The following is a 16,430-nucleotide window of genomic DNA, read 5'->3' as shown; positions in this document are numbered from 1 at the left end:
CCTTAAATCGATGTTATTCTGAGATAATTGGCCCAATATAAATAGATTCTTTTAAATACGTAGTGGGCTCCAAAAAAATTCACTTATACAATACCAGCTTATATCATCACAAGGAATTCATATAGATGTATTTCACTATATAATTACAAGTTGATGGTTTCTAATATACAGAAAGTGGCTTGTTGCTTTATTATTAGATGTGATGAAATCCTGTGTTTGGAAAAGAAACAAAATGACCATTTCAGTGGATTAATGTGCAGCATTCATAAACATTCCCAGTGCTGCTTTCATAACTTGGAGACCAAGGGAAGGGACCTAGACCTTTCCTTTTCACTCTACACTGTTAATCTAGTCAGAGACGCTTTTATTGAATGAGGAAAACAATAGTTGGACATGACTATGAGGTAAGAAAACGGGGAAGAAAAGTATCTGGGGAATTAAACCACGTGAGTTGTTTGACTGATGTTGATTCCAGGCAGTTCAAAGAGAAAGGGAAGCTAAATAATTTGGTTGTTTCCCAACCTTGACAAGTAGTTTCATGTGACAGAATGAAAAAATTAGGTCTTGCTAAGGAATTTTTAATATAGTTAAGTGATTTGTGGACATGAAAACTGCCAGTAGGCCAGTAGGTAGCAGTCTCTCTTTTTTTTTTTTTTTTTTTTTTAACATATTTTGGTAGCTTGCAAGTTCCTGGTTTAGTTCTTTTTTTCCTGTGTCTTTCAGCTCTTCCTCTAACTACTTACGAAATCTGAGGAACTACAGTGACCCTGAAATGTCATCTGGTCTAGAGTATTCCTCTTCCTGCAGGCAGAAGTGCATCCAGAGCTATGCTCTCATATCCTAAATGTACTTCTACTCTCTTGCTATTAACCTAGTTGTATCAGCTAGCAATATAAATTCCTACAACAGTCTCCGGTCATGGAATAATTGATGATGTTCCCCAAAGACTTATCTATTAACAACCATTACATTTCATTCTGGAAATGAAAATAAAGAAGACATGTTCTTTCCCTTGAGTGGCTCAAAGACCTGTAAACAGATCATTATAATCAAGTATGATTCTATCAAATGCATAGCTCACGTGAAGTACAAAATATATCATCCTGATAGATTTTTCAAGAGAAATTTCTGAGGTCTTGCACAATTATTGGTTTTGCAAGATTGGTCAAGATATTCAGCCTTTTTGTTTAATAATTCCATAAACAGCAAATTTTTGAGGTTTACAGTGAGGATTACATGAGAGAACATATCTGAAAGTGCTTTATAAACATGGTAAGCACCTCTAAAATCTTACACAGTATTTACATTCTTCCAAATCTTGGCTATTGTGACAGTGCTGTGACAAACATAGGAGTACAGATATCTCTTTGATACACCGATTTCCTTTCTTTTAGGTATATACCTAGCAGTAGGATTGCTGAATCATATGGTAGCTCTATTTTTAGTTGCTTGAGGAGCCTCCAGATTGTTCTCCATAATGGTTGTACTAATTTACATTCCCACCACCAGTGTCCGAGGGTTCCCCTTTCTCCACGTGCTCACCTGCATTCATTACTGTCCATCTTTTGGGTAAAAGCATTTTAACTGGGATGAGATGATGTTTCATTGTAATTTTGATTTTCATTTCTCTGATGATTAGTGATGTTCAACATTTTTTTCATATAGTGTTGGCCATTTGTATGTCTTTTGGGAAGTGTCCATTCAGATCTTTTGCCTATTTTAAAATCAGAATATTAGATATTTTTCCTGTTACGTTGTTTGAGTTCCATATATATCCTGGTTATTAATCCCTTGTCAGAGGGGTAATTTGCAAATGTTTCCTCCCATCCTGTGGGTTTTAGCTTCATTTTGCTGATTGTTTCCTTTGTTGGTCACTGTGTTTAATTGGGTTTGCACTGCTTTCCAGTTTACCAAAATAAGGAATTGATCAATGGAGGAAAGGGAGATGATTATGAGTTGGAAGAGAGGGATTCATTGGTTTGAGATTTTGTCTATTTTGAGACCCATTCCAAAACTGTCAATGATTAGCAAAGAGAATAAGGATGCCTTTCCGCACTGTGCCTCTATTTTCTACTCTTAAAGAGAAAAGGAGGAAAACTTGGTCAGAAAGTATACTGTCAACTGAAGGATTCTAAAGATTATCAGGGAAAAAAATCCTATTATGTAATTTTTAAAAGGACATAAAATTATGCAGTGCTATAAAAGAAGGGAAAACTGCTTATTTGTGTCCTAGTTAAAAACATTGCCCCAACCCCCGCCAAGAAGTCTTGGTTAAGAATTCTACCCTCTTGCTGAGGATTGTATGTTCTGAAAATTCAGTCTTCCTCTTTCTACTTTTGCCTCCCTAAATCCAGTCTTCCATAGCAGCCAGAATGATCATTTCTAAATGCAAACCAAATCATGTTATGGTTAAAACACCCTACTTGCTCCTTCTTCTTTGCAGGATAAAATCCAAACACTTTTATGTGGCCTACAAGGCTGTCATGATCTGATTCTTGCCTCCTCCCCTTGCCTTCATCATCTCCTCCCTTCCCTCTCTCTCTAGGCTCCAGCCACACTGGCCCCCTCTCTTACCTTTGGGGAATCTCATTCCATCTCCATGAGTTGTGCCAGCCACTGTTTTGTGTGGAAGGCTCAACCTCCACCTCTTCTCATGGTTCAGTTGTGTTTTGGGGTCTGTCTCAGCTCAGACCTCACCTATTGAGAGGGCTCTTTATTGCCCATCCAAACGAGAGTAAACAGAAACACCCACCTGCTCACCCCTTCCTTCATCGTTCCCTGTCACTTCAAGTTTCATTTTTCAGTTGCTAATTTTCTGCCTCCCCTACTGTGTGCCAGGATCTTGCTTGATTGACCACTCTTTTCCTAAGGCCTGGCATATAGTAAATGCTCAATAAAAAAAATTGTTGGAAGAATGAAAAGATGGGTGGGCAATGTTCTCAAACTAGTTGGAACAAACCTTTAGTTTCCTTCCCAGAAGGGAACATTTATTGAAGTTACTGCAATATTATGAAGTTTTGAGAACCAGAGGAAAACAATTTAATTGCAGGCATTGTTTTGGACAATCATTTAGAGTTAAAAAGATGAAGCAGCATTTATTAAAAATTCACTTGGTGCTTAGATTAATTTAGAACATCTTTAATATTGCTTAGAAATGGTATTTTTCAGTTTAGACTTCAATTTGTATGAATAATGAAACAATATTTAGAAAATATTTCTTCTCTTGTTATTTAATTTTGGTTCTATTTCCCTAAAATGCACAGAAGCAAAATGACATGGAGTATCATTTTGGCTTGAGGTTGGAGTTCTACTCCAAGTAGACCTCTCAATTTGAAAGCCCTCCAAGCTCTGCATGTTGTTTTTGAGAACAGTTGGTCCATACCTAATCTATTTGTGAATTGAGACAGAATTTTATCATTATTTTTAAATCTAGTTTCCTTGGAGCTTAAGGGAAAGGTTTTATTTTCCAAAGGAAGAATATTACATTTATTTAAAAGAAAAAAAAAAAGCAAAACAACAAAACAAAACAAAAAAACAACTTGTGCTGTTGCCATTCCCCAAGTACAATCTGTCTTAAAATCTGAGGCAAAATAAGAAAGTGGTGAGTTGCATTGAAGGTCATTTTGCATAGTTTAATAATCATATTCAAACACTTGTATTTAATGATGTGTTGACAATGTCAGAAAATCAGATGTCTATCAGGAACAGATTTACTCTTTATATGATCCTGTTCCTAGTTGATATTTTGTATCTGAAGATATTTGTTGGGATGCAAAGGATTTCTGTGGGAAACATTAAAATTATAGAAATTAAGTATATTTTATTTAAAAGTATGTATGCTTACAGTGACTTATAGACTTGTATCAAGTTATGTAATTTACACAGAGGTGAACTTAAAGTGCTAACGTGTAAAGATTAGTGACAGTCTTTAAATATTATTTAATGAGTTTTTCATCATGTGCCAACAGAATATATGATGTTAAACATGGAATGTAAGATTCTGAAATTAAGGATTTGGTATAATTATGACCTGGGCAGGGACTGATAAAAATTGAAGTTTAGTTGTAATCCTTGAAGACATTCAGAATTTGGATAAATTACCGTGGTATCTGGCACACAGAACATCTGTTTGAGTATATATAAGTGTGTGTGTTACAAACTCAGAATGGTCATAGGCTGCCCGTGGCATGCTTAGTGTTTGGCCCAATTGCTGTACAGTAGCACGGAGAATAGGGAGACAGCCTGACAGATGAATACGAGTACAGACAAAAGGCAAAGGAGAAGCTGTGCAGCTGCACTCTTCTTCATCTCTGCTGGGTTCTCCTGCAAAGTAACTCACCTGGTGTCAGACGAGTGGCACACGGTGTGTTTTACAGATGAGGCCTCAGCAGAGATTCACACAGGCTTGCACAGTTATCTGTCCCACAGATGTTTCGTCTTCTGTTTTCTAGCCAGCAAGGCAACAGCTCGACTTTGCTAGGGGATCACCTCCAGATGTTCAACCAAAGAGATACCCTGCCACCCCACTGAGAGTAAGCAGACATCTCCTAACTACATCTGGGGCCACTCAGTGGCAGTACAAATTAGAAAAGGGTTAGCCCATACCAGCTTTGCAGTGGTCATATTTGTAGTTGAGAAACACATAGAAAACAAGAAATTCCAAATACTCACTTTCCTAGTAAATAGTCGGAAATTTACAAATAGCACCAAGTAACTTTTATAGGAAATTACTCAAATCTGGCAGGCAAGAATTTCTCTGTGACTTTTGTTTGTAAATTTTCCTTGCTGAAGTTAATTGAAATTTTTTCCACTGTGACAAATTTGACTGTTTAAACAAAAACAGCCTTAGTCAGATACCTAAAATAAAATAAGAAGTGCAGATTAACTCCCTTTCTGCTTTTATATTTTGCAACACTGGCACCGGATGTCCCATTTGTCTTTTTTGTATTTTGTGAATCTTCACAAAGAGCATATTTTATTCCAGAGAAGATGAAAAGGGGTAGTTATTGCTCCTGTAGACATTGACTTTGTTTTATAGCGTAGGAGAAAAAGTGTCAAAGCACTGTTACTAAGCATTAGTAATTTTTTCAGAAACGTATGAAGCTCCAACTAGGTGTTATGCAGTGTATTAGGTACTGGGATATAAAATGATGAAAAACAGGAAGCTCATGCCCTATGAGATTTATATTATAGTCTGGGAAATAACTGTATTGTAAACAGAGATAGCGATATGATGCCAGATAACAATGAGGACTCTAACGAAAATATATTAATGAGATAATAACAGAGGCAAAATATGATAAGAAGGAGCCAGTCAGGCATGTAAAGATTTGAGGGAGCAGAGAGAGCACAGCATAGACTCAGGCCTTGTGGGCGAACAAACTCTGCATGTTTCTATTCACGGGGCAGCCAGAGGCCCGGGTAGCTGGAGCATGTGAAAAAGAGAGAACAATATGCCAACCAAGGTCAGAGGAGTCAGTGGTGCCAGGTTGTTGAAAGTCTGTGGACCATGGTAAGAGGTTTGAATTTTATTATAAGCATAATAGGATGTCAGTGGGGGATTCTAAGCACAGAATTAATGTTACCTAAATTACATTTTTAAAATAATTATTAGAGCTACTGTAAGAGATTGTATTGTTGAGGGCCGAGAGGGCAATCAGGGAGCCCAGAGTGGGGCCTTTGGTTAGCTTAGGGTGAAAATGATGGTATTTAGGAGCGCAGTGGTAGCAGCAGAAATGGAGAAACATGTCAAGATAAAGCCTTTATGTTTGGAGGTTGAATTGCCAGGGCTTGCTCATAAATTAAATGAAAAAGATGAGTGATAGAGAAACAAGGATAAATCCCAAATATTTGGCTCATGCAGTTGGGTAAAGCTGTTTACTCAAATGAGTAAGATTGGGTGATCAATACAGTTGGGTTAGATGGGAATAAAGGTTATCTTTGAGGTATTTAATGTTTATGATGTCTATTAGATATTCTAGATCTAAGAAAAGAAGTTAAGTAAGCAGCTAACTATGCAAGTTTGGAGCTCAGGGGAGAGATTGGAATTGCTTCTATTAATCCAGTTGTCATCAGAATATATAGCTATTTCAGAGCAAAATGTGGAGTAGAATGGTGTAAAAAGTTCTAGGTTTCTACTCTTCTCTTTTTAAATCACAAATTCTTATTTTACAATCTTAGAGATGACTTGTCTTTTTTGGGCATAAGATTCCTTCTTTAAAAAATCAGGGTTTTTAAGAATGTTATTAGAAGATTTTCAAGTGCAGCATTTCATATCTACATGTTTTCTACTCAGAAGTTACTGTTTTATGTCAAGAAACATTTCTTTTACGAACCATGAAGGAATTCTGCTCTTGGAAAAATATCATTTCACTGTTTGGTCTTCTTGCCAAGTGATCACAACGTTATTCATTCTGGCTTTTTTCTTCCCCATGTTTCCTTTGGTACATCAGAAGTGTAGATGAAGCCAAAGAAACTGACCGGAACAAACAGAGGCGGAGTTTGCAGTGAGCCGAGATCCGGCCACTGCACTCCACCCTGGGCGACACAACGAGACTCCGTCTCAAAAAAAAAAAAAAAAGAATTGTTTCTGTATTGCGTGCCGAAAATTGTTATATAAACTGTCATATGCATATCTGTGTCAGTGAGGTTGTAAATACTGACCAGATTTGATTAATAGACTGAACAATGTGATTTCTGGATACTTCAGTGACTTCACAGGTCAGATTTCAGAAGGTCTTCTGTTAAAATGTACATATGCTATGTTCCGTGAAAACTCAGGGATTTGTTAATATTAGAGATTTTCTTTAACTTGCTAACTATGGGAAATTGTATTCTAGTAAATTAACACTCAGTTTGTCTGGTCTTTGGCTGCAATGGTAATAACAGTCTCTTATTTTCAAAAATGCTATGATTTTTGTCTTATTTCCCTTTCTAAAATGCTTCACTTTTGCTGCCACCTATTAATATCATATTTAAATGGCCATTGGGTTTGGCATCATTGCAGTCATTATTGACCTTAACAAGAGATTTTGGTTAAATAATGTGGAGGAAAGCCTAGTTGGCTGGATTCTAAAGAGGATGGGAAAAGAGAAATGAAGACAGTGAAGAGCGATAACTCATGGCATTTTATTGTGAAGGGAGGTATGTAATGGTGTGGATTGGGGAGGAGGTCAAGGAAAGTTTTATTTAAGATGGATGGTACTGCTGAAAGAGTACTAGTGAGAGCATTCCGGCAGAGAGGGGATATGTGTGATGGAGGACACAGTAGATAATTGCAGGAGTGGAAGGGATCCAGGGTGTAAGCCAAGGGTTGACTGAGATAGAAGAGCAGACATTTCATTCATTGCAACAGCAGGAGGGGTGGATGGGATTGCTTAATAAATGTGCTAGTAGCAGCAGGCTGAGTTTCTCTTCTGATGCTTCCATTTTCTCAATGAAATGAGAAGCAAAGGTATCAGCAGGGAGTGAGGAAAAGGGGGAAATGTTAGAGATTTGAAGGGAGAGGAGGTAGTATAAGACAGTGAGAGTAAATTAACTGGAAAAGTGGAATAGGCTTGCCAGGCAGCACTGAGACTCCATTGGAGGGTGTAGTCATGAATTTGGAGAACACTCAACATGATCGTAATTTGTTTATTTGTTTCCTAGCTCATTCAGCTGCTTGGGTTTGGCAGAGATTTAGTATTGACTAAGGTTAGAAGTCTTATTTGTCCAGTGAAAACCCATATTGAAAGGGGCAGGAGCACTGATGGTAATATAAAGGAATGGTTTTCAATGAAGTATGGAACCTTGTCCAGAAAGGAGGGAAGTGAGCAAATGAAGGGGACAATATGTAGTGAGAGTGTGGCTTGGAAAACCCACTGGAATGAGGGATGGTTGGTGTCAGAATATTCTAAGAAAGAGCCAGAAGAAAGGAATGATGTTTGATATTGAGATTTAGAGGAATGCACGGTTACTGATAAAGATTAGGTCTCAGGTAAGGTCGTAATGTTGGGGAATGAGGTAGAGTGGAGGACTGGACCATTGGAGGTTGAGAGGTTGAGACACTGAGAGGCCATGTTGTGGCCAGGGATTAGGAAGGAGAAGAATTGTAACAGAAGAGTCTTTTTACTTGGTGGGTGATATTTTTGGCTTCCTCTTAGTTATTGAATATTTCCCTGTAATGTCAGACATCCAGAAACTAGCTAGGGTTCAAAGTCATGGTCCCCCCTACCCCCCAGAAAGCAGGGACTTCTGACATGGTATTTCCTGGATACTGGCTCTCTAGCTAACCTTTCATCCAGCACACTCAGTTCCTATTCCACAGCCACACATCCCATAAAGTTCTTCTGGTATCCTCAAGAGGCCCTTATTGGCAGGATCTTTTGAACACCTCTCCGGGTATCTACTTGACTCCTTAGTGTCATTGGTCTACTAGCTCTACTGAGCAGGTTCCAAATAACTTTTCAGCTATGCTGTATTAGTGAGAGGGAGAGTTTCTACAGCTCAGTGAGCATTTGTCCAGTCTTCTTACAGTTGGTTTCTCTGATGGGCTCCTGCAGCCTCCTTCACCTGGCTAATATCTTTTCTCGGATAAATCCCTTCTTCCCACAAGCTCCCCTCACCTGCTCTTATTTGTAGTCTGAGGTATGAGTAAGGGTTGCAACACTGACTGATAGTCTCTCTCCCCCTCTCTCTCTGAATAATTAGTGGATGTTTGTTACTCAGTGTCCTTATTCCAGCCAAAACTAGGAATTTTTCTTTAATATCTTGTTTGTTTCTATGCTGTTGCATATTCTTTCTTTAACAGCCAATTAAATGGGATCCTACAACTTTGTAGTCAAAATTTAGGACTATTATATTATCTCTTTTATCCAGAATCTCAGTAGTATCCAAAGTATTATATATTAAAGAAGAGCCGATTAGTATTCAGAATTGGGACAAAAGTCCTGCCAATAGTTTCCTAAAATATACTTAAAGTCATCTAAACCATGATTAAATGAATGTGTCCTCCTTCTCCTGACTGGCCAGTAACAATGGATGTTAGATGATAGGCACAAAGGAAATTCATATTCAAATTTCTTCATTGTGATATGCGTTTTGATTGGTATATGTTTTCTTAGCTTGATCATGTCTGACTTACTTTGGTGATATTTAGGCCTTATATGTGTTTTTCCTAAGTTATATTTTATTTCTCTAGATTCTTACTCTTCACCCAAATGTATTATAACTTGTATTATCTACTTTAACATTATCTTTCAGCATTTTCCTCCGATCTGTTCTCAAACTCCACTAGACTTTTGGTGGCTTAGATGCACTGGTCTCCTTTTCCAATCCAAGGTCCCCACAAACTCTGCCTTCTACCAGAAATGCTCCCCACCCTTATTTCCACCCCTGCTTCCCACCCCTCATACATGTAACTAACTCCTTTCCATCCTTCATCCTTCGTGTCTAAACCTAAACATAACACTTCCACAGCTTAACTCTCTTGACAATCCCCATTTCCACTGCTATGCCAAGCGGTATGTGCTCTTATAACACCTTGTGTTTCTTTCTTCAAAGCATTTTATCATACTTGAAAATAGGAATAAGTATTTGAAGCCTTTCTAAGACATTCACTATAAGCTCCATGAGGGCAGAGCAGTGGCTATTTTTCTAGTGCTTAGCATGGTGTCTTGAACATAGTGGCACTCAGTAAATATTTGTTGAACAAATGAATGAAAATTCCTAATAAATCTACATGCAGTGAAACTAAAGGGCTTTGTTAGTGTTATCAGGGCCATTTGAGGTTGTCTGGACTGCAGGAACGTCTATAAGCCTAAAGAGGATGAGGTGTCCATCTAAGTCTGAGTACTTAAGTATTCACATTTTAAAACATGTATTTTTTAATTATGTGTGAGTAGGAGGTAAGCATGAATTTGACAAAGAAAAATCTGCATTCATGTTTATGGTGGTAGTATTATAAGTGTGCTGCTAGTTACAATAATTGCCATGTTGCTTACATAGGCACTGACTTAGCAGAAAACTAACAACTCTTGAAAACACAGTTCAAGGTCTACAGATGATTTAGTCCACAGGGCCATTGTGAAATAAAACAAATGGCCATTGTGAGATGAAATAATCTTGAGACTTTTTCCTCATTTATTGAGCTTTCATGTTATGGTATTTTGCTATTGTTTAAGTTAGGCATATTGTCAATTATCTTTTAAAATCATTAAGCAGTTAATTCATTGACTTCTGAAAACTAAGTTCAATCTGATTTATAAAATAAAATGTCTAAATAATGATTTTCAAATTAAAAAATAATTTCCTGATTCTTTTCTAATACTTAATTTCCATTTGAGTCTGTTCGTAAAGCATTTTATTATTTTTTTTAAATCTTACACCTTTCTAAAGTTCAGAATATCAAAATGAATATTTCTGTGTCTTCCAAATATATATAAGAAGGCACTTTTTCATTTGACTATAGTTTCTCTGTATAGGTACGAGAAAATTAGACAAAGACTATTAGCATTTGTGTTCTGGCTTTTACAGCGTTTAACATTCGTTGAAAAATGATATTGACAACATTTTTTATCACCCCCTTTATCTTTTGAGAAAAGTATTATTCCCAGGTTCAACTTTCAAAACTTGTCCTTTTGAAAGTTTCAGAGTTTCCATGGATAATTTATTTACCTTTTTGTACACCATGTTCTAACTGCATTAAAGAGTGGTCCATTAAAAAGAAAAAACAACCCAACACTTAAAGACCTCATTCCCTGCCTACTAGACCCACACAATATGGAATAATGGGACTACTTCAGATTTCGTATTACTGAGGAAACTTGTTGCCTACAAGTTCATTCTGAAATATGTGTTCAATGATTAGAAATCACAGTGTATAAGTTATTAGAAATCAAAGTGTAATTTGCTTCTCTGTTACCATCAAGAACTACTGAATTTTGAACCCCTGAACACTCTCTTCTAGCTGCTTTCGAAATCTATTGAACAACTGAAGCAACCAGGCAGTCACCTTGAGGAGGCAGAGGAAGAGCTTCAGGGGGACCAGGCGATGCAGGAAGACAGAGCGCCCTCTAGTGGCAACAGCACTAGGAGCGACAGCAGTGCTTGTGTGGATGACACACTGGGACAAGTTGGGGCTGTGAAGGTCAAGGAGGAACCAGTGGACAGTGATGAAGATGCTCAGATCCAGGAAATGGAATCTGGGGAGCAGGCTGCTTTTATGCAACAGGTAATAGGCAAAGATTTAGCTCCAGGATTTGTAATTAAAGTCATTATCTGAACATGAAATGCATTGCAGTTTTGGTAAATGGATATGATTTCCTATCAGTTTATATTTCTTGATGATTTGAGTTCAGTGTTTAAGGATTCTAACTAATGCAGATATATGTATATATCTATACAGAGGTCTCTCTATATACTGATCTCTATATAGATATCAAGGTTTCATTGAAAATCCACTGGTAAGAAAATATCTGTTACACTAAAATTATGATATATAATATCTGAGCAATTGATAGGCTTTAAATTTATCCCAAAGCCTGCTACACCAATTACTTCTAAGGAAAACAAATTCACTGTTATTTTTAGTTTATGTGTTGAGATCAGTGACTGCTGGATAGTCTCCCAGTCTGATCAATGAAGCATTCAATTAGTTTTTGATTTTTTTGCAACATGTAGAATTCAATTTTCACATCACTGTAGATAATGTATCATACTATAGTCTTGAACACTGTTAAAGGTAGTCTGCCCCTTCCTTCCTCTCTCTTTTTTTAGTTAAGTAGAAATGTTCTGGTCACCATGCCAGTAGTCCTAGGTTATTGTGTAGGTTGCAATTGAACATATTAGGAATACAGGTGGTTTTAAATATATAGATGCAAATTGCAGCACTACTTTCAATATTAGATTATGTCTCACATAGCACTGCTCATTTTACTTTTATTTTGTGTAATTTGATGACACTGTCTATCAAAAAAGAGCAAATGAAGCAGATGCGAATGTTGGTGAGAAGTAATGTGCAGCATAATGGTCCAATCAGATACGATATTGTATCTACAATTGCAAAAAACACAGTAACAGGATGAATATTATCTGATATCAAGTCAAAATCAGTTTGAAAAGAAGAAGGTGTATCATATTTTATATTGTCACTAGAATCTCTTAAGTATAATTCCATAATGTCATGGGCATATACCATAACATTCTGACAAATAACAATTGGAAAAGATAGGTTTAACAAAAGAATTTACTTGTACATAATGCACCTTCAGGAGGACTATGTCCTTTGATGCTATAAAATACAAACAACTTTGAAGGCAACAGAAGACACTGTTTATTCAAGTCAGTTCTTTGTCAGGTTCCTGCTGTTCTCCTACAGAAAAGTGATTCTGTGAGGCTGAACAGGAAATGCCTTGTGGAAACAGGAAGTCCAAGTGATTCATGTACTGAGGAATGTAGGAAAAAAAATCTGAGGATAGTGTTTTACTCTTTCTGTTTTTAAAGGGCACTCTATGAATTGATTTATTGTCTAAGAAAATAACACCACAAGTAGGGAAATTGTTACGGAAGCTTTTCACTGGAACATTTCCTTCATATTCCCTTTTGATATGTTTACCTTGTTTTATAGGTTTACTTTTGTTAAGCTAGTTAAAGGTTCGTTGTATTAAGACCCCTTTAATATGGATAATCCAAATTGACCTAGAATCTTTGTGAGGTTTTTTCTATTAAAATATTTATATTTCTAAATCTGAGGTATTTCAAGGTGTAGTATCCTATTTCAAAGGAGATATAGCAGTTTTGCCAAATGTAGACATTGTTCAACTGTATGTTATTGGCACGTGTTGTTTACATTTTGCTGTGACATTTAAAAATATTTCTTTAAAAATGTTACTGCTAAAGATACATTATCCTTTTTAAAAAAGTCTCCATTCAAATTAAATTAACATAACTAAAAGTTAGAAAGTTTAAAACTTTTCCATATAATGAAAGTCCTTCTGATAATTTGACAAATAGCTATAATAGGAACACTCCCTATCACCAACATATTTTGGTTAGTATATTCCTTCATATTAAAATGACTTTTTGTCAGTTGTTTTGCATTAAAAATATGGCATGCCTAAGATAAAATTGTATATTTTTTCCATCTCATAAATATTCATTTTCTTCAAAGTCTTTTTTCAATCTCATAAAAAAGGGATAGTGCATCTTTTAAAATACATTTTATTTGGGGAGGAACATGTGGCTGAGCAGACTTTTGTATAATATTACTTCAAAGATATGTAATCACAAACAAAAAAAAAACTATTTTTTATAATGTCATTTGAGAGAGTTTCATCAGTACAGTTGGTGGACGTTAATTGTTTGAATTTGATAGTCTTTGAATTTAATCAAGAAACTACCTGGAACCAGTGAAAAGGAAAGCTGGACTTAAATAATCTTAGAATTAATTGATAAATGTCTCTTTTAAAATCTACTGTATTTATTATAATTTACACCCTCGAAGGTGATCTCTTGTTTTGTGTTGTAAATATATTGTTTGTATGTTTCCCTTCTTGCCTTCTGTTATAAGTCTCTTCCTTTCTCAAATAAAGTTTTTTTTAAAAGATCCCCTTTCATACACTTGGCTTTGTGTAAACTTGCCGTATTTAATCGAAGTTGAAGCTTGCACACTAGATCTCATATATCAAAATATATTGCCAGTCTTTGTTGAAACAAGAAAATAAAGACATTTTGAGCAGTTACATCTAATACCATTAAAAACAATAAATTCAGCAATAATGACTTTCAACTATTTACATCCAAAATTATCAAATAGCTAACACATGTAAAATTTGCTTCATTTTCCTTTTGCCAGTGTAACCTTTTTCATGATATGTTATCATGTTTGGTATTTAAATTAAAATGTCAACTTCTAAATATAAAACTTTATCTAAATAGTTGTCAGTTCCTAACTTTGCTCACCTTAAAAATTATTTTTAAAAAGCTTAACACAATCCCTTGAATATAACAAGCACTCAGTAAATATTAAAATGAATAATATTCAAAGTGTTGTAATAATTATGTCTATTACAGTGAGATCTTGAAATACAAGTAGAAAGTGACAGCACATAAATTTAAAGAGAAAATAGTAATTAAATGATCTCCCCTTCTATGGTAACAATTATTATAATACCAGCATGAGGAACAGGAGCCTGATTGAAGTAAAGGCAACTCTGCCATACTCTAAGTCACATCAGTATTGCATTAGAGTATCGAGAAATCTGGAGCTATAACTATTGACTGTTACAGATGGATTATCATTTTATAGTGCCATAAATTTGAGAATACAGTCAGAATTCTGGAAATACCATTATTGCTAATTATAATTTCCTGAAATTTGCCTTTGAACTATAAAATTACAGGACTAACTTGGTACCAGAGATCCTAAAATATGAGTTAGAGAAATCAATTAAAAATGGTTTTATAGTGTATATCTGATTTCTGAAGTGTTATATAGGGTGACTGTTTTAATACAAAGCATCAATCTAGCATTAGAAACCTTTTCTTTAGAAAAAATAGTTATTGCCAAGTCTTGAAATAAATAATCATTAGATTTTTTTTCTTCTGGCAGTAAAGTTCACCTTCTCATTGCTGAAGGTGGTCGATGAAGTGTGGACTGCTACTTTTCATAGATCTGAGAAAGAGAGTCTTTTAGAAATTGCTATATATTGTTGTATGCTCCTTTTTTTCAAAGGATGTTGAAAAGGAATTCAGACACTAAACCTTTTGTTGAAACCTAGTACTTAATAGATATATTGTTTTTAATTTGGCATTTCTTCGTGTTTTTTTCAATAATTGAAGCGTACAATTTTGAATCGCTGTAATATGTATAAATTGTGGGTGTACGATTGAAGGTTTACAATGATAAATAATTTGAGGTCTACAATTGTAACTGATTATATCAGGAACTTGGAGATACAAAAGAATGAGTTTCAGACTATTATTCCCTTTATTATTGATCACTCCTTCATCTCCATTTCAAGAGGAAAATATAGAAGGCAATCAAAGAATTTGGGCAAATACAAAGGATATTGGGAATGTGACTTTTCAGTCATGCCAACATGTCTATGTAGGCTTAAAAATGTTTATATTCTTGTTGTTACATGTCATTTTATAATAACATCTTTGAGGCTGTAAACTGTGTTTAGGCAGTGCAACTTTTGGGGATCATTTTGATTGACAAAAAGATGTTTACTTTTATCTATTATACACACACAGTGTGCAAGCACTTCATATCTATTAGCTCATTTGGTCCTCATAATAACCTGATGAAGGAGGTATTATTATCATCCCACTGTAAGATGAGAGCACCACAACACAGATAAATTAAAGTCAAGGTCACTGATTTAGGAGGTCTAGCTTTAATTTGAACCCACGTACTTTGGCACCAGAGTCCCTGTTCTCAACCTTACCATTGTGCTGTGTTGGTGCAACGATTCTTTATATCTGCCCGATATGCTTACTTCTGTCCAATTTATTCAATTGTTTCTCTATCTCTCCTCATTAGCATTTACCAAACTGTCTTGAATCAATAATCTTTTTTTTTTTTTTAATTTTTTTAGTTTTTTTGAGATGGAGTCTTGCTCAGTCGCCCAGGCTGGAGTGCAGTGGCGCGATCGCAGCTCACTGCAAGCTCCGCCTCCCGGGTTAACGCCATTCTCCTGCCTCAGCCTCCCTAGTAGCTGGGACTACAGGCGCCCGCCACCGCGCCCAGCTAATTTTGTGTGTGCATTTTTAGTAGAGACGGGGTTTCACCCTGTTAGCCAGGATGGTCTGGATCTCCTGACCTCGTGATCCGCCCGCCTCAGCCTCCCAAAGTCCTGGGATTACAGGCTTGAGCCACCACACCCAACCGAATCAATAATGTTTTTTTAATAGCTTCTATATGAGCTTAGTGATTAGAGCTTTTTTTTTTTTTTTTTTTTTTTTTCTAATTCTAGTGAGGGTTAGGGTTAGATGAGGGTTCTAATCCTGCACACATTTTGTTCAACCATTTTTAATCGTGAAAATGTGTAGACTTCTTTTTTCTGACCATAGCCAGTCCTAGGAGGGAGTGAAACAGAGAGGCCACACTTGGTTAACTTTTAGGGGAAAGGAGAAAGGATTTCAGCAGATTCAGAGCTCTCCTTTACTTCTTACCTTCATTCCCCAGCCAGTGCAAAGAAAGTCCAATTTCTAAACCATCAGGACGCTGCCTTTTACAGACTTTTTATACCTACCAAGGACGCACCTGATAATAATTTTGACTTCAGTAGTCTGTATAAAACGTTGTGGAAGGGAAAAATAGAGACAGTTGTCACGTTCTAGACCTCCTAAGTGGTATTCTAGTGGAAAGATGCATGACAATCCTCTTGAGGGAAACAGGTTCTGACCACACCCGTAGAGGTTCTGATTCTGTTGTTCTGACTAGGAGC

The 16,430-nt window shown here is 36.2% G+C and overlaps 1 protein-coding gene across 30 annotated transcripts in view; it reads left to right on the top strand.

Moving 5' to 3' along the window:
• Positions 1 to 16,430, top strand: part of HDAC9 (histone deacetylase 9) — a 914,219-nt gene that overhangs the window by 571,197 nt on the left and 326,592 nt on the right. For 29 of the 30 annotated variants that reach the window (XM_028845978.2, XM_028845963.2, XM_028845976.2 and 26 more), the window contains one exon: positions 10,946 to 13,582. In XM_028845978.2, the coding sequence (XP_028701811.1) occupies positions 10,946 to 11,260 (315 nt within the window). In that variant the 3' untranslated portion in view covers positions 11,261 to 13,582. Of the gene's footprint in view, positions 1 to 10,945; positions 13,583 to 16,053; positions 16,057 to 16,430 lie in introns of those variants that run through there. The other variant, XM_077998033.1, reaches the window with a different exon arrangement.

The sequence above is a fragment of the Macaca mulatta genome, chromosome 3, assembly GCF_049350105.2.
Source record: "Macaca mulatta isolate MMU2019108-1 chromosome 3, T2T-MMU8v2.0, whole genome shotgun sequence".
In the NCBI taxonomy this organism is placed as follows: Eukaryota; Metazoa; Chordata; class Mammalia; order Primates; family Cercopithecidae; genus Macaca; species Macaca mulatta.
Note: the sequence above shows the minus strand (reverse complement) of the source record. Positions and strands in the feature narration are given on the sequence as shown.